The sequence below is a fragment of the Macaca nemestrina genome, chromosome 1 (assembly GCF_043159975.1).
Source record: "Macaca nemestrina isolate mMacNem1 chromosome 1, mMacNem.hap1, whole genome shotgun sequence".
NCBI lineage: Eukaryota > Metazoa > Chordata > Mammalia > Primates > Cercopithecidae > Macaca > Macaca nemestrina.
The window spans coordinates 7168795-7193458 of record NC_092125.1 but is presented as its reverse complement, the minus strand read 5'-3'; the positions used below and the strand labels follow the sequence as shown (position 1 = coordinate 7193458).

Below are 24664 nucleotides of genomic sequence, written 5' to 3'. Positions count from 1 at the left end.
ACTTTCATGGCTTTCTTCCTATGTGTATTTCAAATTTTTTTCAAAACAAGGCCCAGGACTTTCCAGATTCAGTTATGTCCTTGGGCTTGGTCAGCTGCTGCAGGAGTCTTAGGGAGCCTTGTGTACATGCTAGAGTGACTCATTTACTGACATTAAACCCTAGGATAGATGCAACAAAGCGGGACCCTTCCTCCACGGAATGTGCTGATTTCAGACGACGCAGCACCCAATGTAGAAAACACTGGAATTTTTCCTTGGAACTGGACTGTGATGAGAGGTGCTTGCCATAAACGTAAGCTACTGTCTTTTCTTTTCTTTGAGATGGACTTTCGCTTGTTGCCCAGGCTGGAGTGTAATGGCGTGATCTCAGCTCACTGCAACCTCCGCCTGGCAATTCTCCTGCCTCAGCCTCCCGAGTAGCTGGGATAACAGGCACACGCCACCATGCCTGGCTAATTTTTGTATTTTTAGTAGAGACGGCATTTCTCCCTGTTGGTCAGGCTGGTCTTCAACTCCCAACCTCAGGTGATCCGCCCGCCTCAGCCTCCCAAAGTGTTGGGATTACAGGCATGAGCCATCACGCCCAGCCAGCTACTGTCTTTTCTTTGACCCTTCCTTTCCAGTTTTTGAAGATAAAGCAGGAAATAATCTTCTCTGAAGATACTTGATAAAAATTCCCCAAACAACAAAACACATGCTTCCACTTCATTGATAAAAATTTACCGCAGTTTGACACCTGGGTCTAGTTCAGCTGGTGGATGTGCTGATTGATGCCTTCACTCTGATAGCCACGTGTGCCGATCTCCTTGAGGAAGTCCACTCTATTTTTGGTAGCATGACGGGCCACTGAGAGGTGGAAAGGGCGCAAGAACCATGAGATCTCCTGGAAATGCTTCCCTGGGAAGGCAATTTCATGAATGAGGTCTTCCAAGCAAATGACACCAAACTTCCCCAGGTTCTCCTCGATCACTGTGTTGTCTGTCAGAGGGATGGTCTTATTCTTGACCTTGGCTTGATCACGTTTCAAAACCAATTCTCGGACAGACTTCAGATTTGGAAATCCCCAGGTCACATAACGTTCCACTATACGCATCATTTTTAGGTTCTGGGGGGTGACTTTTACAAAGACTCCACTAAATATTTTCTTTAGGCGAAGTCTTGCAGTGGTTCTCTGCACCAGTAAACTCACGCCATCAATCCTTTCGATGTGTACAACAAAGACCCAGGAATGTTTCTCTGGCAATTCCAAGGCATGAGGTTTCACTTCTAGTGATCTGAGACGCACCTTGTCGCGTTTCTGCCACCAGGAATCATGTGGGAATGATTCCAGTCGCTTAAACCTGGCCCTTTTCCTTTCCTCTGCTCCTTCTTTGCTAAAAGTGCCTGCTTTGCCGGGGTGGCTTTGAGGGCTTGATAGACCTTCCTCTTTTTTAACAGATTTTCTGGAACCAAAGGGATTTTTCTTCGCTCTTGCTCTGCCATCTTTCTAGTGGTGCAGCTACTGTCATGTGCAACCCCACCCTCTTATTTATTTTTTGAGACGGAGTCTCGCTCTGTTGCCCACGCTGGAGTGCAGTGGTGCAATCTTGTCTCACTGCAACCTCTGCCTCTCAGGTTCAGGGGATTTTTGTGCCTCAGTCTCCTGAGTAGCTGGGATTACAGGCATGCGCCACCATGCCTGGCTAATTTTTATATTTTTAGTAGAGATGGGATTTCACCATGTTGGCCAAGTTGGCCTTGAACTCCTGATCTCAGGTGATCCACCTGCCTCAGCCTCCCAAAGTGCTCGGATTACAGGCATGAGCCACCATGCCAGGCCAAAGAGGGATGCTTCTGGTTTCCACTTAAACTCAACCTGCTTTGTTGTCCATGTCGGGGATCACACAGTAAGGGGTAAAATTGTGTATTCTTCCATCCTTTGCCCTTGAGAACTAAAAACTTTATGTTAAAAGTAAACCAGGCTGGGCGCGGTGGCTCACGCCTATAATCCCAGCACTTTGGGAGGCCAAGGTGGGTGGATCACGAGGTCAGGAGATCGAGACCATCCTGGCTAACACGATGAAACCCCGTCTCTACTAAAAATACAAAAAATTAGCCGGGCGTGGTGGTGGGGGCCTGTAGTCCCAGCTACTCGGGAGGCTGAGGCAGTAGAATGACGTGAAACCGGGAGGCGGAGCTTGCAGTGAGCTGAGATCCGGCCACTGCACTCCAGCCTGGGTGACAGCGAGACTCCGTCTCAAAAAAAAAAAAAAAAAAAAAGTAAACCAGAGGCCACGCGCGGTGCCTCACACCTGTAATCCCTACACTTTGGGAGGCTGAGGCGGGTGGATCACCTAAGGTCAGGAGTTGGAGTTCAGCCTGGCCAACATGATGAAACTCCATTTCTACTAAAAATACAAAAAATTAGCTGGGTGTGGTGGCATGCACCTGTAATCCCAGGTACTCAGGAGGCTGAGGCAAGAGAATCACTTGAACCCAGGAGGCGGAGGTTGCAGTGAGCTAACATCATGCCACTGCACTCCAACCTGGGCCACAAGAGCAAAATTCCATCTCAAAAAATAAAAATATGTAAAAAAAATGGAAAGGTAAACCATATAGAGGGCCAGGCAGGGTGGCTCATGCCTGTAATCCCAGCACTTTGGGCAGTGGAAGCAGGCGGATCACATGAGGCCAGAAGTTCAAAACCAGCCTGGCCAGCATGGTGAAACCCCATCTCTACTATAATAAAAATACAAAAATTAGCCAGGCATAGTGGTGTGCTTCTGTAATTCCAGCTACTCATGAGGCTGAGACAGGAGAATCACTTGAATCCGGGAGGTGGAGTTTGCAGTGAGCTGAGATCGCACCACTGCACTCCAGCCTGGGTAACAGAGCAAGACCCTGTCTCAAAAGAAAAAAATTTAAAACAAAAAGAAAATCTCTTTACATTTGTGCAAAAGCTCTATACTCTGAGATTTGACTTCTCTTAAAGAAGGGATTTGGAGTTTACCTAATACCCGATAATAATGTAATTAGTCCTGAAAAAAAAAAAAAAAGTTGCGGGTAGGGGCGGTGCAGGCTGGGCGCAGTGGCTCACACCTGTAATCCCAGCACTTTGGGAAGCCAAGACAGGTGGATCACGAGGTCAGGGGTTCAAGACCAGCCTGGCCAAGATGGTGAAACCCCATCTCTACTAAAAATACAAAAAATTAGCCAGGCGTGGTGACAGGTGCCTGTAATCCCAGCTACTCGGAAGGCTGAGGCAGAGAATGGCTTGAACCCAGGAGGTGGAGGTTGCACTGAGCTGAGATCATGCCACTGCACTCCAGCCTGAATGACAGAGCGAGACTCAGTCTCAAAAAAAAAGAAAAAAAAAAAAAAAAAAGGAAGGGCAGCTCTGCCCTCTTCTACTTCGCTACACCCACAGCCCTCCACTCTGGGAGCCACACCCTTGCCCCACCCCACATTTGCATGGGTAATTTATTTAGGTTCCAACCTGAAAGCCACATTTTCTGAAAGATCTTCAGAACTGGCTCAGAAAATCTGAGCATGTTATCACCAGCAACATTGTTCTTAGTCGTTACTTTGCTCTTTTATTTGTTCTAATTTCATGATCTACATTATCTGTTTTATGTTTGTTGTCTGAAGGATGTGGGGAAAAGAAAGAGAGATCAGCCTGTTACTGTGTCTATATAGAAAGAAGTAGACATAAGAGATTCCATTTTGTTCTGTATTTGAGATGCTCTTAATCTGTGACCCTACCCCCAACCTTGTCCTTGCAAGAGACATGTGCTGCGGTGACTCAAGGTTTAATGGATTTTGGGCTGTGCAAAATGTGTCTTTGTTAAACAAGTGCCTGAAGGCAGCTTGCTGGTTAAAAGTCATCACCATTCTCTTAATTTCAACTACCCAGGGACACGTACACGGCCAAAGGTCGCAGGGACCTCTGCCTAGGAAAGCTAGGTATTGTCCAAGGTTTCTCCCCATGTGATAGGCTGAAACAATGCTGCTAAAAGGTTTATGGAGATGTTTGCATATGCATCTCAAGGCACAGCATTTTCCTTTAAACTTATTCATGTCACAGAGGTTTTTGTTCATATGTCTTACTACTGATTTCCTCCCTACAATGATCCTATTGTCCTGCCACTCCCTTATCTTTAAGATGGTAAAGATAATTATCAATAAATACTAAGGGAACTCAGAGACCGGTGCCGGTGTGGGTCCTCTGTAAGCTGAGCGCTGGTCCCCTGGGCCCACTTTTTCTTTCTCTATACTTTGTCTCTGTGTCTCATTTCTTTTCTCAAGTCTCTTGTTCCACCTAATGAGAAACACCCACAGGTGTGGAGGGGCAGGCCACCCCTTCAAAGGAGCTTTGATCCCAAGTCTTGGTCTATGAGTTATGACATCTGCATTGTTTCTCGGTTTCTTCACCTGTGTTTTTCTATTTTAGCAAGCTCCTTGTTATCTGCATATAAACAAGAATCTGTTTGGAAAAATAGATGTGAAGAAGTCAAGAAAAATATGTTTACTATCTTTTGTTTTTGTTTTGAGACATAGTCTCTCTCTGTCACACAGGCTACAGGGCAGTGGTGTGATCCCCGCTCACTGCATCCTCCATCTCCCAGGTTCAAGCAATTATCCTGCCTCAGTCTCCCAAGTCGCTGGGATTACAGGCACGAGCCACTGTGCCTGACTAATTTTTGTATTTTTAGTAGAGATGGGGTTTCACCATGTTGGCCAGGCTGATCTTGAACTCCTGGCCTCAAGTGATCTGCCCACCTCAGTCTCCCTAAGTGCTGAGATTACAGGCGTGAGCCACCGTGCCCAGCCTGTTTACTGTGCTATAATAATTATTTGCTGTTTATCTAAAATTTAAATAAGGACCCAAAAGTTAGGTGTATATTTTCATTTGTTTTTTGTTTGTTTTTGTTTTGTTTTGTTTTGTTTTGAAATAGTCTCGCTCTGTTGCCCAGGCTGGAGTGCAGTAGCCAGATCTCAGCTCACTGCAAGCTGCGCCTCCCGGGTTTATGCCATTCTCCTGCCTCAGCCTCCCGAGTAGATGGGACTACAGGCGCCTGCCACCTCGCCTGGCTAGTTTTTTTGTATTTTTTAGTAGAGACAGGGTTTCACCGTGTTAGCCAGGATGGTCTCGATCTCCTGACCTCGTGATCCGCCCATCTTGGCCTCCCAAAGTGCTGGGATTACAGGCTTGAGGCACCACGCCTGGCCTGGTTTTGTTTTGTTTTTTTTGAGACAGTCTCACTCTGTTGCCCAGGCTAGAGGGCAATGGTGCAATCACCACTCACTGCAACCTCTGCCTCCCAGGTTCAAGTGATTCTTGTGCCTCAGCCTCCCGAGTAGCTGGGATTACGGGTGCCTACCACCAGCCCAGCTAATTTTTGTATTTTTAGTAGAGATGGGGTTTCACCATGTTGGCCAGGCTGGTCTTGAACTCCTGACCTCAAGTGATCCACCTGCTTTAGCCTCCCAAAGTGCTGAGATGACAGGCATGAGCCACCTCACCTGGCAATTTCATCTGTTTAAAAATTTGTATAAGGAAGAGTTAGACTCCTAAGGGATGGGGCCATCCACAGCCTACTCTTGGGCACACACAGAGTTGCCAGATTTAAAAAGTAAAAATACAGGACACCCTAGTTCAATTCAAATTTCAGATAAACAACAAATAATCTTTTTTGGTGTCTGGCCTACATGGTATTTGGCACGTAGGATGATACAAGTCTGAATCTCATCTGCAGGATTACTGATTTTGTGCCTTTAGGAAAATTACTTGGCTTTTTTAAATCTCAGGTTTTTTGTCTTTAAAATTTTGAATAATAATAATATTAATAAATATTTTTGAGACCAGGCATGGAGGCTCACGCCTACAATCTCAACACTTTGGAAGGCTGAGGCAGAAAGATCTCTTGAGTCTTGGAGTTCAAGACCAGCCTGGGGCAACAAAGTGAGGCTCCCATCTCTGGTTTTTTTTTTAGACTGAGTCTCACTCTGTCACCCAGGCTGGAGTGCAATGGCACGATATCGGCTCATTGCAACCTCTGCCTCCCGGGTTCAAGCGATTCTCCTGCCTCAGCCTCCTAAGTAGCTGGGACTATAGGCATCTGCCACCACGCCTGGCTAATTTTTGTATTTTTAGTAGAGACGGGGTTTCACCGTGTTGGCCAGGCTGTTCCCAAACCCATGACCTCAAGTGATGCACCTGCTTCGGCCTCCCAAAGTGCCGGTATTACAGGTGTGGGCCACCACACCCGACCCCTGTCTCTAAAAATACATACATACAAACAAACGTACATAAACTCTTTCAAGGACTTAGTGAACATTGACTAAGAGTTCGAGGGCCATTGTAGATCCTAAATAAACACTGAGTAAAATGGAAGGAGCACGTAACCAAGCCAAGTCAGTGCCTTGAACCTTGAAAAACTAGTGGAAGGAGCTCATCCCTAGAGGGAGCACACTCTAGGCAAGAGAGGAAGCATCTTGAGCAATGACGTCAAAATGTGAGGGAAACAGGCCATGGGCCAGACAGAATGAGCCACCGAGTAGGGCCAGCTCGTGAAATGTCAGGATGTGGCATGCAAAGCCATTGCAACATCTTTGAGGGCCAAAGCAAGGGGCGGTTCCCAGAAAATATGGCACTTAGAAGGGACCATGTCATTTAAATCCACAAGATACTGTCCATTTTGTTTTACATCTGGGGCTGGTCATTTTTAGTATTTGAAACCTTCTGTCTCCTATTGAGAGCATCCCTCTCCTTTTAAAACTTTTTTTAAATAATTTTTTTTTTCTTTAGAGATGGGGTCTCACTATGTTGCCCAGGCTGGTCTTGAACTCCTAGCCTCAAGCAATCCTCCTGCCTCTGCCTCCCAAAGTGCTGGGATTACAGCCATGAGTCACCATGCCCAGCCTGCATCCTTCTCTTAATATCAAGTCACTTTTTCATTGAGATGGAGTTTCGCTCTTGTCACCTAGGCTGGAGAGCAATAGCTCTCTGTTCTTGGCTCACTGCAACCTCCACCCTCCAGGGGTCAAGCAATTCTCCTGCCTCAGGCTCCCAAGTAGCTGGGATTACAGGTATGCATCACCATGCCTAGCTAATTTTTGTATTTTTGGTAGAGATGAGTTTCACCATGTTGGCTAGGCTGGTCTCGAACTTCTGACCTCAAGTAATTGGCCCTCCTTGGCCTCTCAAAGTGCTGGGATTACAGGTGTGAGCCACTGGGCCCAGCCTGAACTAGCTTCTTTTGTCTGTGAAAGAAAACAATAGACACTTAGAAATCTCCCATACAGGCAAGGTGTGGTGGGCTCATGCCTGTAATCTCAGCACTTTGGGAGGCAGAGCAGGAGGATTTCTTGAGGCCAGGAGTTCAAGACAAACCTGGGCAATATAGCAAGACCTCAACTCTATACTTTTTTTTTTTTTTTTTAAATTCGCTGGGCATAGTTGCACACACTTGTAGTCCTAGCTATTCAGGAGGCTGAGGTGGGAGAATCACCTGAGTCCAGGAAGCTGAGGCTGCAGTAAGCTATGATTGTGCCACTGCATTCCAGCCTGGATAACAAAGTGAGACCCTGTCTCTAAAAAGAATAATAATAGGGGCCAGGCGCGGTGGCTCAAGCCTGTAATCCCAGCACTTTGGGAGGCCGAGACGGGTGGATCACGAGGTCAGGAGATCGAGACCATCCTGGCTAACACGGTGAAACCCCGTCTCTACTAAAAAATACAAAAAACTAGCCGGGCGAGGTGGCGGGTGCCTGTAGTCCCAGCTACTCGGGAGGCTGAGGCAGGAGAATGGCGTGAACCTGGAAGGCAGAGCTTGCAGTGAGCCGAGATTGCACCACTGCACTCCAGCCTGGGTGACAGAGCGAGACTCTGTCTCAAAAAAGAAATAAAAAATAAAATAATAATAATAATAATAAACAAAAAATTTAAAAACTTGGCCAAGTGCAGTGGCTCATGCCTGTAATCCTAGCACTTTGGTGGGCGGATTGCCTGAGCTCAGGAGTTTGAGACTAGCCTGGCCAACATGGCGAAACCCTGTCTCTACTAAAAATACAAAAAATTAGCTGAGTGTGGTGGTGCATGCGTGTAATCCCAGCTACTCAGGAGGCTGAGGCATGAGAATCACTTGAATCCAGGAAGCAGAGGTTGCAGTGAGCCAAGATTGTGCCACTGCACTCCAAACTGGGCGACAGAGTGAGACTCTGGCTCTAAAAAAAATTTTTAATAAAAAAAATAAAAAATAAAAACCCTCTCGCCAGGTGCAGTGGCTCATGCCTGTAATCCTGGCACTTTGGGAGGCCAAGGTGGGAGAATCACTTGAGTCCAGGAGTTCAAGACCAGCCTGGGCACATGGCAAAACCTTGTCTCTACAAAAAAAAAAAAAAAAAAAAAAAAAAAGTTAGCTGGGCGTTGTGGTATGCACCTGTAGTCCCAGCACGGAGCTGTGATCCCACCACTGCACTGCAGCCTGGGTGACAGTGTGAGACCCTATCTCAAAAAAGAAAAAAAAAAGATGAAATACAATATAGCCAACATAACTGACACATCAACTTATAAAAAAACACCTACAGCTGGGTGCGGTGGCTCACGCCTGTAATCCCAGCACTTTAGGAGGCCAAGGCAGGTGGATCATGAGGTCTGGAGATTGAGACCATCCTGGCTAACACAGTGAAACCCCATGTCTACTAAAAAATACAAAAAATTAGTTAGGCATGGTAGTGGGCACCTGTAGTCCCAGCTACTTAGCAGGCTGAGGCAGGAGAATGGCGTGAACCCAGGAGGCAGACCTTGCAGTGAACCATGATCACGCCACTGCACTCCAGCCTGGGCAACAGAGTGAGACTCCATGTCAAACAAACAAACAAACTAACAAAAAAACAAAAACACCTACATAAAAGACCCTCCCGTATGTAGTTTAGCAGCAAAGGAAAGGTGAGGGGATATTGAAGATACTTGTGAGACTAAGAAGGCCTTTTGAGTTGTGAAGAACTCTGCCTGTATTAACTCCTCCAGGCAAGGGCTTGGCAGTACAGAAGTCGGCAAGCCCAGTAGATTTGGCAATGCTTTTCTTCTGATCTCATGCGGGACCAAAACAACAACACAAAGACTCTTTTTTTCTTCCTTTCTTTCCTTCTTTTCTTTTCTTTTCTTTTTTTTCTCCTTTCCTTTCCTTTCCTTTCTCTCTCTCTCTCTCCTTATCTCTCTTTTTTTTTTCTTTTTCTTTTTTTTTTTTTTTTTTTTGACAGAGTCTAGCTCTGTCGCCCAGGCTGGAGTGCAGTGGCGCAATCTCAGCTCACTGCAACCTCCACCTTCCAGGTTAAAGTGATTCTACTGCCTCAGCTTCCAAGTAGCTGAGATTACAGGCACATGCCACCATGCCCGGTTATTTTTTGTATTTTTAGTGGAGATGGGGTTTTGCCATGTTGGCCAGGCTAGTCTCGAACTCCTGACCTCAGGTGATCCACCTGCCTCGGCCTCCCAAAGTGCTGGGATTACAGGTATGAGCCACTGTGTCCAGCCCTAAAAGACTCTTTCTATTGTGATTTATTCCCCAGGATATCTTGATAGAACTATTACTGTAAACCTAGAACAGAGGTCAGCAATCTTTTTCTGTAAAAGGTCAGATAGTAAATATCTTAGGCTTTGCAGATTTTTATGGTCTCTGTGGCAGCTACTCAACGCTATCACTGTAGCACAAAAGCAGCCAGAGACAATAGTTACCCAGTGGGTCTGGCTACATTCCAGTAATACTTTATTTATAAAAATAGACCCCAAGGCAAATGGCCCGTAGGCAGTAGTTTGCTGACCTCCAGTCTAGGCACTGAAGTGAATCTGGGGCCGGCTGTAGATCCCATGTTAGCAGTGACATAAGCAGCTCGCCCCCATTTATTTTAGGGGGTGGGGAGAGAGTGACTAATACATTGCAACAAGCCAACTGCCCGCAAAAAAAATACTGGCTTCCCAGCTTGACCCAATGACTAAAAACAGCCACTCACACCACCGAAATTCAATATAAGTAGTTCTGTTTTTTCCCTCTGAAGTTGACACTGCAGGTGCTCTAATTTATCACAAAGTATTAATTAACTACGTAAGATGTACTTAGCATTTCTGGGAGCCATGAGGAATGAAAAAACATGTCACAGCCCATGTTCTTAAGCAGTTTCCTTGGTGTTACTATGGTGCTAAGACACAGACACACAATCACAGCACTTTCAAACACCCACGGAGAGATTATTCAGTAAATGTGCGTGAGAAATTGGTTAGGCATTTGGAAAAAGATGAAACCTGGTTGGGAGGCTGAGGTGGGTGGATCACATCAGGAGTTCAAGACCAGCCTGGCCAACATGGCAAAACCCCGTCTCTACTAAAAATACAAAAATTAGCCAGGTGTGGTGGCGCATGCCTGTAATCCCAGCTACTCAGGAGACTGAGGCAGGAGAATTGCTTAAGCCCAGGAGGCAAAAGGCTACAGTGAGCCGAAACGTGCCACTGCACTCCAGCCTGGGCGACAGAGTGAGACTCCGTCTCCAAAAAAAGTAAAATAAAATAAAAACAACTATGTGAGAAAATTTGTATAAACAAGATCAAAATAAATGGAGCAATTCTTTTTAATATATATGACGCATAATGAGTTAATCAACTACAACAATCAATAGAAAATTATGAAAAGCCTAAAGAAAAGTGATACTTCACAGAAGTACAAATCACTGATTAATTTTAAGTACCTGAGTAGATGCTTTAAAAAAAAAAAAAAAATCCAGACTAAAAACAATTGAAAAAATCCATCCCTTATGGACAGATGAGCATGTGTCGGGGTTTTGGGTCACGTGCTCTCTGGCCACTCCTTCCGAGCCTGCTCCCCCCTGGAACCCAGCCACCTGCAGGGAGTCACTCCAGTCTTCAATCCCAGCCAGCACCAGCCTTGAGTCGTCCCAGCCCAGGGGCTGGACTTGCGAATGAAGAAGCCTCTGGATGATGTCAGCTCCCAGCCATTTTTATTTGTTTGTTTGTTTGTTTGTTTGTTTTTGAGATAGAGTCTCGCTCTGTCGCCCAGGCTGGAGTGCAGTGGCCGGATCTCGGCTCACTGCAAGCTCCGCCTCCCAGGTTCCCGCCATTCTCCTGCCTCAGCCTCCCGAGTAGCTGGGACTACAGGCGCCGCCACCGCGCCCGGCTAGTTTTTTGTATTTTTTAGTAGAGACGGGGTTTCACCGTGTTAGCCAGGATGGTCTCGATCTCCTGACCTCGTGATCCGCCCGTCTCGGCCTCCCAAAGTGCTGGGATGACAGGCGTGAGCCACCGCGCCCGGCCGCCATTTTTTTTTTAAACATCTCACTCTGTCGCCCAGGCTGGCGTTCAATGGCGCGATCTTGGCTCACCGCAACCTCCACCTCCCGGGTTCAGGCAATTCTCCTGCCTCAGCCTCCCGAGTAGCTGAGAATACAGGCACATGCCACCATGCCAGGCTAATATTTTGTATTTTTAGTAGAGACGGGGTTTCACCGTGTTGGCCAGGATGGTCTCGATCTCCTGACCTCATGATCCACCCGCCTCGGCCTCCCAAAGTGTTGGGATTACAGGCATGAGCTACTGTGCCCAGCAGCTCCCAGTCATTTAAGTTACTCCCCAACCTTCAGGTCTTTCCAGCTGAGTCCCCAGGCACCGTGGAGCATAGAGAAGCTGCGCCCTGTAGGCTTTCTGAAGTCCCCTTATCCATCGACACCATGAGCATAAAACATGGGTGGTTGTTTTATGCAGAGTTTTTACTGGTTACTAAACAATGCCCACCCTCAACAAGGCAGCCGAAGTCATCCTTCACCTCTCTGATGAATGTAGGAGGGGGAGCCACATCAGGAAGGATCTTGGAGGGCAAAGAGAACTTGAGAGCTCACCCAGATGCATATCCAGGGGAGGACCTTGCATCTGCAGCATGGTGACAACCTACACTGCTGTGATCCAGGAAAGACCAAGGAAGTGGAGAAGGCTGGGAGCAGGAGAAGCAGCACTGGGCATAGGCAGTTAGGTGAGTGTCCAAGGCCAAAGATGGCTTCTCCAGTTCAAAGTCCACTTTAGAATGGCTCACACCTGTAATCCCAGCACTTTGGGAGGCCGAGGCGGGTGGATCACTTGAGGCCAGGAGTTCGAGACCAGCCTGTCCAACACGGTGAAACCCCATCTCTGCTAAAAATGCAAAAATTAGCCAGGCATGGTGGTGGGTGTCTGTAGTCCTAGCTACTCAGGAGGCTGAGGCAGGAGAATCACTTGAACCTGGGAGGTGGAAGTTGCAGTGAGCTGAGATCAAGCTGCTGTACTCCCGCCTGGGAAACAGAACAAGGCTCCACCTCAAAAAAAAAAAAAAAAAAGAATTTCACTCCAGAAAGTAGATTTATTTGGGAAGAATATTCATTGATCCAGGCTAAACAATAAGAGTATGTCCGGAGAAGGAACCGAGGAGTCAGGGTTTTTACTTGGCATATGGCACAGATGACTTGAAGGACATATTAGAGGAACTGACTAGAGCAGACAAGCCAGGGAGGGTAAGGACAGCCACAGGCAGGAGAGATGGTGAGCAGCCACCTGGGAGTGGGGGAAGTAGCCTGGAAGAGGAAACAGCAGGCCCCAGAGGGAGTGAGCCCAGGAGATCCGCCAGGCCCAGCACTGTTGAGGGACTTTAGGGAGCTCACACCTTCTCTGAGTCCCAGTTTCTAGAACAAATACTCTCTCTTAGCTGGGCACGGTGGCTCACGCCTGTAATCCCAGCACTTTGGGAGGCTGAGGCGGGTAAATCCTTTGAAGCCAGGAGTTCAAGACCAGCCTGGCCAATATGGTGAAACCCCATCTCTACTAAAAATGCAAAAATCAGCCGGGTGTGGTGGTGCACACCTGTAATCCCAGCTACTCGGGAGGTTGAGGCATAAGAATCGCTTGAACCTGGGAGGGTAGAGGTTGCAGTGAACCAACATTACGCCACTGCACTCCAGCCTGGGTGATGGAGCAAGACTCTGCCTCAAAAAACAAAAACAAAAACAGAAACAAAAACAAAAAAACAACTCTCTCTCTCCCATTAGGATGCTTCCTCTTTCTCATGATGCATCTTTTAATAAAAGTCCGAACACCTTAACAAAATTTACAGGGCCCTGAAGACCTGCCTAGTCCTTTCTCCCTGTCACTGGCTGCAGACACCCTGGAATCCTGTTTGTAAAACGCTTAAACAGTAGGACCCTTTTCTCAATCACGCCTTCCTCTGCCTGGTGTGTTCCATCTCCACCATTGGCTCCGTCCCGTCATTCTGGCCCAAGTGAAAATTATTCCCCCTCTGATCACCTGGAAAATGCATTCCATCTGCCAATCACTGAGTTTTTTTCTTCTTTTTTATTGTACTTATAAATATCTGAATGCTTTCTTCCTTCCCTTGCTAGCATTAAACTGGGCTCCATGAGGGCCAGGACCTTGCCTACCTTGTTCAATGAGGTATTTTCAGGACCCAACATAGTGCTAGTAGATAGTCAGTAAATGCTCCTTAAATGTTTGCTGAATATCAATCAAAACTCCTTCCTAGATAAACTCTCATCCACACTTTAAAACCCTGTTCACAAACCCAGGAATTTGAGGCTGCAGTATCTCCTGTGACCATACTCTCCAAGCACTTGTTCTTGTTGTACTGTTGATGAATGAAACACCGTATTTTTTTTGTTGTTTTTGAGACAGGGTCTCATTTTCCCACCCAGGCTGGAGTGCAATGGTGAGATCTCAGCTCACTGCAACCTCTGTCTCTCAGGCTCAAGCAATCCTCCTGCTTCAGCCATGTAGCTGGAACTACAGGTGTGCACACCACCACCCGGGTAATGTTTGTATTTTTTGTAGAAACGGGGTTTTGCCATGTTGCCCAGGCTGGTCTCAAACTCCTGAGCTCAAGCAATCCACCTGCCTCGGCCTCCCAAAATGCTGGGATTACAGGTGTGAGCCACAACGCCCGGCCTTGAAACACCCTATTGTTAATGCATTCATGGAGCTCCACTGTACCTCCTGTTCCCTCTGTAGGTTGTGTTAGTGTCACTCAACACTGTAGCTCAAGGATCCCGTATTTGTCAAGTAAAGTAACTTCCACTTAGATAGGGAGCCCAACAGAGAGCTAGCAGCCTGGCTTATAAAAGTGGCTGCCCAACCTCAAGTCCTGATGAGACAATGTTGTGTGAAAATGGAAAATATTCTTGGCCTTTCTGGGCCTGTTTCCTTATCTGTAAAATGCCCAGGGTCGCTAGTTTGTTGGGTATGCACTGTGAAAATGTATCCACTTGTGACCTGCTGCACCTTAAGTTCTTGTTTCCAAAAGTGACAGGAAGAAGCTCAGCCCCAGGAAAACACAAAAACCAGTTGGATCCAGAGAGGCCTGAGTTGGAGCTGAACTTTGGCGAACTCTCTTCATTACCACACTAAAAATCCCCTCTCTGGCCTGTGTGGTGACTAATGCCTGTGATCCTAGCACTTTAGGAGGCTTAGATGGGCGGATCACTTGAGCCTAGGAGTTTGAGACCAGCCTGGGTAACATAGCAAGACCCCGTATCAACAAAAAATTTGAAAAATTGACTGGGCGTGGTGGTGCACACCCCCATAGTCCCAGCCACTCTGGAGGCTGAGGCAGGAGAATTGCTTGAGCCGGGAGGTGGAGTTGCAGGGAGCTGCGATTGCACTACTGCACTCCAGCCTGGGAGACAGAGTGAGACCTTATCTCAAAAACAAAACAAAAAAAGTTTCAGTCATCTCTGATGGTGTCATCAAGGTGTTCAACGACCTGAAGGTGTGTAAGTCTTTGACGCCAGAGAAAGTGAAGAAGCACAGGAAGGCGGTGCTCTTCTGCCTGAGTGAGGACAAGAAGAACATCATCCTGGGGGAAGGCAATGAGACCCTGGCGGGTGACGTGGGACAGACCATCCATGACCCCTACACCACCTTTGTCGAGATGCTGCCAGATAAGAACTGCCGCTATGCTCTCTATGCCACAATCTACGAGACAAAGAGAGCAAGGAGGAGGACCTGGTGTCTATCTTCTGGGCCCCTGAACCTGCACCCCTTATAAGCAAAATGATCTAAGCCAGCTCCAAAAATGCCATCAAGAAGAAGCTGACAGGGAGCAAGCATGAATTACAAGCAAACTGCTTCGAGGAGGTCAAGGACTGCTGCACCCTGGCAGAGAAGCTGGGGGGCATTGCCTTCATCCCCCTGGAGGGTAAGCCTTTGTCAGCTCTTTCTGGCTCCCTGCCTGGAGCATCTGGCAGCCCCACCCCTGCCCTCAGGGGTTGCAGGCTGCCCCCTTCCTGCCAGACCAGAGGGGCTGGGGGGACCCCAGTAGGGGGAGGGCAATCCCTTCACCCCAGTTGCCAAACAGATCCCCCACCCCTGGGTTTTCCTCCTCCCTCCATCCCTGAGGGTTCTGGCCTTCCCAAACTGCTTTGGATCTTCTGATTCCTCTTGGGTCAAAGCAGATCAAGTTACCCCAGGCACCCCAGTTGTGAGGGAGACTGTAGTTTTTTTTAACAACACCCCCACTCCCCACCTGTTTCTCCCCCTTCCCATGCTGTCAACTTTTTTTTTTTTTTTTTTTTTTTTTTTTTTTTTTGAGACAGATTCTCACTCTGTTGCCCAGGCTGGAGTGCAGTGGCACAATCACAGCTCACTGCAACCTCCACCTCCTGGATTCAAGCAATTTTCCTGCTTCAACCTCTCCAATAGCTGGGACTACAGGTGTGCACTGCCATACCCGGCTAATTTTTTGTATTTAGGTAGAGATGGGGTTTCACCGTGTTGTCCAGGCTGGTCTCGAACTCCTGAGTTCAGGCAATCTGCCCACCTCAGCCTCCCAGAGTGCTGGGATTACAGGCGTGAACCACCACGCCCAGCCTCATGCTGCCAACTTCTGTGTTTTTTGCTTTTTTTTTGTTGAGATGGAGTCTCACTGTGTCGCCCAGGCTGGAGTGCAGTGGTGCGATCTCGGCTCACTGCAAGCTCCGCCTCCTGGGTTCACACCATTCTCCTGCCTCAGCCTCCTGAGTAGCTGGGACTAGAGGCGCCTGCCACCACGCCCGGCTAATTTTTTGTATTTTTAGTAGAGACGGGGTTTCACCGTGTTAGCCAGGATGGTCTCGATCTCCTGACCTCGTGATCTGCCCGTCTTGGCCTCCCAAAGTGCTGGGATTACAGGCGTGAGCCACCGCACCCAGCCTTTGCTGCCAACTTCTAACCACAATAGTGACTCTGTGCTTGCCTAGTTCTGTGTATAAATGGAATGTTGTGGAGATGACCCCTCCCTGTGCCAGCTGGTTCCTCTCGCTTTTCCCCTGGTCACAGCCATTCATGGAAGCAGAACCAGTAATAAACCTACCATTTAAGTCCGGGCGTGGTGGCTCACGCCTGTAATCCCAGCACTTTGAGAGGCCGAGGCGGGCAGATCACGAGGTCAGGAGATCAAGACCATCCTGGCTACGGTGAAACCCCTTCTCTATTAAAAAAAAAAAAAAAAAAAAAAAAAGCAAAAAATTAGCCAGGTGTGGTGGTAGGCGCCTATAGTCCCAGCTACTCGGGAGGCTAAGGCAGGAGAATGGCATGAACCCGGGAGGCAGAGCTTGCAGTGAGTGGAGACCGTGCCACTGCTCTTCAGCCTGGGCAACAGAGCGAGACTCTGTCTCAAAAAAAAAAAAAAAAAAAAAAAAAAAAAAAGGCCGGGCACAGTGGCTCACACCTGTAATCCCAATACTTTGGGAGGCCGAGGTGGGCAGATCACCCGAGGTCAGGAGTTCAAGATCAGCCTGTCCAACTGTCCAACCTGGAGAAACTACTAAAAATACAAAATCTCTACTAAAAATACAAAATTAGCTGGGCGTGGTGGTGCATGCCTGTAATCCCAGCTACTCGGGAGGCTGAGGCAGGGGAATCTCTTGAACCCAGGAGGCAGAGGTTGCAGTGAGCTGAGATAGCACCACGGCACCCCAGCCTGGGTGACAGAGCAAGACTGTCTCAAACAAACCAACAAAAAAGACAATAATAGAAAGGCTCATTAATGGTGAAAAACAAACCCCCTCCTAGGGGGCTTATTCACAATTTTCTACACATGCGACCTATGTAGAAGCATGCCCAGTGACTGTGCCTGCACTCCTTGACTCTACCTCTGCACACAATGACTCAGCTAACCAACACAATAAATGCCCTGCGTTCACTTTTGTTCAGGGAGGCACTGCTTTGGGAACTATCCCCAGTATCCTCCTTACTTGTTAGAATTAATAAAATCCCCTTTTAAATTCCTCCTTGGGTCATTGGACCGTCACCCACCAAGCGATCAAACCCACCCATTGTGTGGGTTAACTGTAACAATAGTTAGCCATAGAGAGTTGTGATAAGAAGCCAAATAATAAAGCTCCTTTAAAATAAAGAATATTTATTTTAGAATACAGCTTGGCACATAGTAAATATGCACATGGTTTAAATGACTTTATGTTGAGAAGTTACAGCTTTGGCATAAATATGTATGGTATAGAAGGACAAAAAGAGAATGACAGAAAATAACCAAATAGAGTGAATGCTGGGGAAATCGAATAATTTCTCTAATGACACGGATATGGGCACCTCCAGATGAGCTTACCATGGTTCACGCTGGCTTCACTGGGTTCCATAGAGACAGCCTACAGGCCAGAGGTTCTCTAGGACCGAGCCCTAGATGGGACACCTGCCCACAGGCAGGGAGTGAAACCCACTCCTCAATGGCCCTCCCACATATACCACAGAAGACACTTAAAATATTGTCTCCAGCTCATCACACAACACCATCACACAAGCCAACCATTTCTTATTGAGAATATGGTTATATAGCTGGATGTGGTGGCTCATGCCTGTAATCCCAGCACTTTGGGAGGCTGAGGTGGGTGGATCACCTGAGGTCAGGAGTTGGAGACCAGCCTGGCCAACATGGTAAAACCCCATCTCTACTAAAAATACAAAAATTAGCCTGGTGTGGTGGTACATGCTTGTAATAACAGCCACTCAGGCAGTGGAGGCAGAAGAATCACTTGAACCCGGGAGGCAGAGGTTGCAGTGAGCCAAGATCATGCCACTGCACTCCAGCCTGGGCAATAGAGCAAGACCTTGCCTGAAAAAATAAAAAAAAAAAGGTGATAATTACATAACTTTCAAGAGCAGCCCACATTTTTCTTAGAACACAAGAGCATGGAGCACAAAAAGTAAACTAGGAAGAGCCACCACTCTGCTGACACTGGTTGGAGCTGATCACCCCAGGCATCCCTGCTTCTCAGACTCCTCCAGCGTACACACAGGAGAAAACCAATCCCTTCTGCCAGTGTCTGACATGTCTGTCAGAGCACACATCCTTCCCGATGTGGGCAAGGCTGCTCCCATCCCTGGGGGCTGCTGACTCCAGGCAGCCAAACGTCTCCTGGGAGGCGTAGGTCATGTACACGAAGCCATCCTCATCCTTGTAGTCTCTGTAGATCTCTGCCATGGTTACGCTCGTGCTGACCAGGCTCTTGTTGTTCACCAGCAAGTAAAAGGCTTCCGTGGCTCTCAGGACCATGCGGCTCCTGGGATGGGCAGGAGGGTGGTGAGGGGGTGACCTGCGAGACAGCCCAGGGATCTGCAGCCTTGTGACACTCAAGAAGACTGAATTGCTCCCTCCTTCTTCCCTGAGATTTAACTATAAGCTTCCCATTTGGGTCAAAAGGGTGAGGCCATTCCATGGATGAAATATGAGAACACAAACAGGACGAGGAAACATGACAACACAAAAATGCTAAGCAAATAACTTCTGTTTGTTATGAAATTCAATCTATTGGGCTGGGTGCAGTGGCTCACGCCTATAATCCCAGCACTTTGGGAGGTCGAGGCGGGCAGATCACGAGGTCAAGAGATAGAGGCCATCCTGGCCAACATGGTAAAATCCAGTCTGTACTAAAAATACAAAAATTTGCTGGGCATGGTGGCGTGCACCTGTAGTCTCAGCCACTAGGGAGGCTGAGGCAGGAGAACCGGGAGGCGGAGATTGCACCACTGCACTCCAGCCTGGTGACAGAGCAAGACTGCATCTCAAAAAAAAAAAAAAAAAAAAAAAGAAAGAAAGAAAGAAAGAAAGAAAGAAAAGAAATTAAAGCTATTTCCCTAGAGGTACAAAGGTGATGCACAGTCTCTCTGACATTTCACTTTTTTTTTTTTTTTTTTTTTGATTCCCCTGCCTCAGCCTCCCAAGTAGCTGGCACGCAACACCACAGCTGGGTAATTTTTGTATTTTTAGTAGAGACGGGGTTTTGCCATGTTGGCCAGGCTGGTCTTGAACTCCTGACCTCAGGTAATCCACCTGCCTTGGCCTCCCAAATTGCTGGTATTACAGTGTGAGCCATCGTGCTCAGCCCTAATCCTAACTTTCATTCTCCCTTGGCCACCTTCCATTCACACTGAACTGACCTTAACATGTAAGCTTGCCTAGAGAGAGGAAATCAGAATGCTCTTAAACAATTCAGTAAAACAAAATAAAAAGAGGCCTGGGCAACATGGTGAGATCCGCATCTCTACAAAACATTTTTAAAATTAGCCAGGCACAGTGGTGCTTGCCTGTAGTCCCAGCTACTCAGGAGGCTGAGATGGGAGGATCACCTGAGCCCAGGAGGTCAAGGCTGCAGTAAACTAGGATCACGCCACTGCACTCCAGCCTGGGCGAAAGAGCTAAATAAAGCAAAATAAAAAGACACTCATTCATCGTGTGTTCTCAAAGAAACAGGCTGCAACAGCGACGCAGTTTCCCAGCCCTTTTCAACCCTGTTGAAAACTTACTCATCGGGTCTATTTACTTTACTCCCAGATCATTTTTTACTGAATCCATGTGTCAAGTGACATCCTTTAAGCTTCAAGAATAGCTGCCTGTTCTTTGCTGTACCTCTGGCTTAACCAAGGGAGGAGTGTGTTTGTTCTGAACAGGGAACGTTTCTTTCGGGGAAAAGTCCCCACCCCCAGGCGCACATACACTTGGAAAAGGTACTGTTCTCTGCAAGGGACGCGCAGACTCCGTTTCAGACAGGATCTGAAACAAAGGATCTGCTGGACTAGCTTGAGAGCCAAGACTACTTTAGGAAATTCTTAGAAATGTTGGCAGCTCTTTTTTGTTGTTGTTGTTGTCTGAGAGATTCTCCTTACCTATTTAAAATGGAGTAATTCTTTTTTTTTTTTTTTTTTTTTTGAGACAGAGTTTCACTCTTGTCGCCCAGGCCAGACTGCAGTGGCACGATCTCGGCTCACTGGGACCTCTGCCTCCCAGGTTCAAGCGATTCTCCTGCCTCAGCCTCCCAAGTAGCTGGGATTACAGGCACCTGCCACCACCACGCCCGGCTAATTTTCGTATATTTAGTAGAGACGGGGTTTCACCACGTTGCCCAGGCTGGTCTCGAACCCCTAACCTCAGGCAATCCACCTGCCTCAGCCTTCCTAAGTGCTGGGATTACAGGCGTGAGCCACTGCGCCCGGATTTAAAATAGAGTCATTCTAAGAGCATCTTTTCAGGGTACTAGTGAATCCAAAAGATGACTTCAGAAAAATCCCTTTCTTCTGCCGCCCCGACATACCCCTATCGCCAGAATAAAACCGTCAGAGGACGAAAGCGAACAGCCCGGCACACCCCGCGCACCTTCCTCCCCGGCGTGCTCTGCGCCACCTACCGGATGATGCTGAGGAACTGGGTCATGGTCAGCTCCTGCGGGACCAGGAACTTGGTTTTGTCCAGCAGGGGCAGGAACGTCTCCCTGGGGTAGCGCTCCACTACCACCTGTCAAGAGTGTCCATCCTTAAGAATGTGACTCAGCGTGAGTCTTAGGAACTTGGAACGGAGAGAGGGAAGCTGTTGGCTGCTCTTGGTTTCCTCAAAGAACAGGCTCGGAACCCCACCCCCACGCCCCCCAGCGGAAGTCCAATGGTGTCTTACCGGGATCTTGTTGGGGAACTTTGCCCGGATTCCAGCAACTTCCTCTTGTCTGATTGCTGTGAATGTTTCAAGCACAAGGGAAGAAGCAAAGATCAAGAGAAGGCCAGATCCTCTCCTCTCTTTCCAGTAACCCAGAAAACTACCCCAAGAAATTTACCCAAGCTCTTCCTCTGCTTGAAAGGTCTGACGCCTGGGATTCTCTGTGGAGGCGGCATTTCACTCAACAGCTGTGTCTGTTTTAAAAAAGAAAAAAAAATGTCCGGCAACCAGGAACCTAACTCATTCGTCCAGCTGCTTCCAAACTGCCTGCAGGAGCTTGAAGGAGGCCCTTATGTAGGGCTGAGTGACATCAGGCCTCTCCTCTCCTCCCCTCTCCCCACTCCCCCTCCCTGGGCAGCAGGAGGTCAGTTCTGATGGAAATGGAATCGCCACCTGCTTGCTGGTCAGAGAAAGCCACTTTGTTCATGACCAGTTCAAGATGTTTCCTTGCAAAAGAAATTAGGGTTTGTAATAAAATCATTGGCTGGGCAGCGGACTGTGGAGAGGTAAAACTGCCTTGTGCTGGGACGTTTTTGTACTTCAGTAGCAAGGGGAGTCCAAGCTGGATCCACCTCAGCCTGAAGTGTGCTGTGTAATTCTCTCAATGGTCCATGCCCTTTTTCACAGAAGGAAACCTATACTAAGAAAGGTGAAGTGATTTGCCCGAGGGCACACAGCTAGTAAGAGAGGGAGTATGGATTAAAACCTAGAGTTGTATGCCGGGTGCAGTGGGCCATACCTGTAATCCCAGCACCTGGGAGGCCGAGGCGGGTGGATCACCTGGCCAACATGCTGAAATCCCATCTTTACTAAAAATACAAAAATTAGCCGGGTGTGGAGGCGGGCACCTGTAATCCCAGCTACTCAGGAGGCTGAGGCAGGAGAATGGCTTGAACCCAGGAGGCAGAGGTTGCAGTGAGCCAAGATCACACCATTGCGCTCCAGCCTGGGCAACAAGAGCGAAACTTCATCTCAAACAAACAAACAAACAAACAAACCCAGAGTTGTTACAAGGAAGTCCAAGTACTTCCAGTGTGCTCCGGTATACTCCAAGTCCAATATACTCTGGTATACTCCAAGTCCAATATACTCCAGTATATTCTGTCACTTAGTTTTCTCTAGGATAAAAGAAGAAAGGAAGGACAATTGTCCCCAAGATCTTGCTTTTGGAGTTAAGAAACTGGGCCTCTGGTCATACATAGGGGAAACCAAACTCTATTTCTCCTATATTCTCACAACACAGATCACTTTTGACACTAGATGTGTGTGTGTGTGGGTTGGGGAGATTCCCTATACACCGAGCAATGAGTCCTGCAGTGGACACCAGCTCGGTCTCCTCCAATCCAGCTCTGACACTGCCTACCTGGAGACAGTGTCAGATCCCACGGGCTGCGGGCTCTGTCCCACAAGACTGTCCCCCATTTGCAATGCCAGTTGCAAGCCCCAAGTTGTGTTTGTTGTTTGTTCATTTTTTTGAAACAGAGTCTTGCTCTGTTGCCCAGGCTGGAGTGTAGTGGCACGATCTCAGCTCACTGCAATCTCTGCCTCCTGAGTTCAAGTGATTTCTCCTAAGTAGCTGGGATTACAGGCACGTGACACCACGCCTGGCTAATTTTTGTATTTTTAGTAGAGAGGGGGTTTCACCATGTTGGCTAGGCTGGTCTCAAACTCCTGACCTGATGATCCTCCTGCCTTGGCCTCCCAAAGAGCTGGGATTACAGGCATGAGCCGCCGTGCCCGGACCCTAGCTTGTTTTCCCCGTGCTTCTGATCTATGGGATATACGTCAGGCTTCCAATAGCCCCCGCCTTGGGTTTCATTAATTGGCTAGAATGACTCACAGAACTCAGGGAAACACATTTACCGGCTTCTTACAGAGGATATCATGAAGGATACAGATGAAGAGATGCATAGGGCGAGGTGTGGGGGAAGGGCATGCCACCCTCCAGGAACCTCCACATGTTCAGCTACCAGAACCTAGGCCTTTTGGGTTTTTATGAAGGCTTCATTATGTAGGCAAGATTGATTAAACCGTTGGCCACTGGTAATCAATTTGACTTGCAACCCCTCTACCCTCCCCAGAGGCTGGAGGTGGGGCTAAAAATTCCAACCCTCTAATCTCACTTTTGTCTTTCTGGCGCCCAGCCCCCATCCAGAAGCCACCCAGGGGCTGCCAGCCATCAGTCCACTGATGAGCTAAAAAAGACACTTACTGCTGGGAGCAGTGGCTCACGCCTGTAATCCCAGCACTTTGGGAGGCCAAGGTGGGTGGATCACTTGAGGTCAGGAGTTTGAGACCAGCTTGGCCAACATGGCGACCCTGTCTCTACTAAAATACAAAAAAATTAGCTGGGCATGGTGGTGGTTGCCTGTAATCCCAACTACTCAGGAGACCGAGGTAGGAGAATCACTTGAACCCGGGAGGCAGAGCTTGCAGTGAGCCGAGTTTGTGCCACTGCATTTCAGCCTGGGCAACGGAGCGAGACTCTGCCTCAGAAAAAAAAAAATAATAAAAATTAAAAAAAAGAGACACCTATCACTTTGAAAATTCCGAGGATTCCACCGGGCACAGTGGCTCACACCTGTAATCCCAGCACTTTAGGAGGCCGAGGTGGGCAGATCACCTGACGTCAGGAGTTCGAGACCCACTTGGCCATCATAGTGAAACCCCTCTCTTCACTAAAAATACAAAAATTTGCCAGGCATGGTGGTGGGTGCCTGTACTCCCAGCTACTCAGGATCCTGAGGCAGGAGAATCACTTGAAGCCAGGAGGCGGAGGTTGAAATAAGCCAAGATTGCACCACTGCACTCCAACCTGGGCAAAAAAGTGAGGCTTCGTCTCAGAAACAAAAAACAGAAACAAACAAAAAAAGAAAATTCCAAGAGTTTTTAGAAGTTGTATGCCAGGAAATTGAATGAAAACTAAACATGTATTTCTCAATATCACAGGGCCTGAGATATTAATCCCTTGCCTGGGATCAAAGGGACTATGAAGGGCAAGACACAGCTCTTCCAGTTCCCGGGGCCGGGGGTTGCTTTGCGGTACTTACGCCCATCCAGGTAGCCTTTCAGACTCTGCACAGCCAAAAGGCTTGCGTTTCCTTTGTCAGCAGTGTATGCCAGGATTTTCTGTAGGCTTTCAGCAGTGAAGAGTCTTAAAGTGAACAAAATGTGACAAAGGAGAAGGAGATAGTACATTTGCTGGGTGAACTGAAGGGCCTGACTCTTGGGGCTTTAGGTCAATGATAAGAAATAGATGTCAAGAGATTAAATGATGGCATCATTCAAGAGATAAGTGGCCTCATCCTCTTTCTCTGTCTTAAAAAAGAAGGCATCCCATCAGGTGTGAATAGTAAGAGCAGGTGTGCAGTGCTCTGCGCCAAAGTACCTCTCAAATCTGCAACCGCACGTAAACTTTCCCAGCTGCCTTGCAGGTGGGACGGGCAGGCGGGATGCTCACACTGCTCAGGTCTAGATCATTCAGCCAGAATGCAAACTGAGCCGGGATCCAACCCAGACTGGCCAATCTCCAGGGGCAGCCCAGACTCTAAGACCAGGCAAAGTTGGTTCCAAGCCAGGCCCTCTCACCTATGCACCTTAATTTCTGATCTTGGATACATGGCTTCACTTTACTAAATATGGCTTTTAATGGTTATGGTCAT

At 47.9% G+C, this 24664-nt stretch overlaps 1 protein-coding gene and 2 pseudogenes across 1 annotated transcript; 1 reads left to right on the top strand and 2 right to left on the bottom strand.

Annotated features, from left to right (window-relative positions):
- Positions 1-538: 538 nt before the first annotated feature.
- LOC105474660 (large ribosomal subunit protein uL30-like 1 pseudogene) lies at positions 539-1497 on the bottom strand (annotated as a pseudogene).
- A 10277-nt stretch (positions 1498-11774) lies between these two features.
- On the top strand, positions 11775-15457 carry LOC105474792 (cofilin-1 pseudogene; annotated as a pseudogene).
- Positions 15458-17439: 1982 nt separating this feature from the next.
- LOC105474793 (microtubule associated protein 1 light chain 3 gamma) lies at positions 17440-24269 on the bottom strand. Its single transcript, XM_071070491.1, has 5 exons — positions 24053-24269; positions 21121-21196; positions 20964-21019; positions 20701-20807; positions 17440-18579 (listed from the first exon to the last, which is right to left on the bottom strand). Exons 1-5 carry the CDS (start codon positions 24056-24058, stop codon positions 18291-18293), a joined length of 534 nt encoding a protein of 177 aa, XP_070926592.1. The 5' UTR covers positions 24059-24269; the 3' UTR covers positions 17440-18290.
- Between the last annotated feature and the right edge of the window lie 395 nt (positions 24270-24664).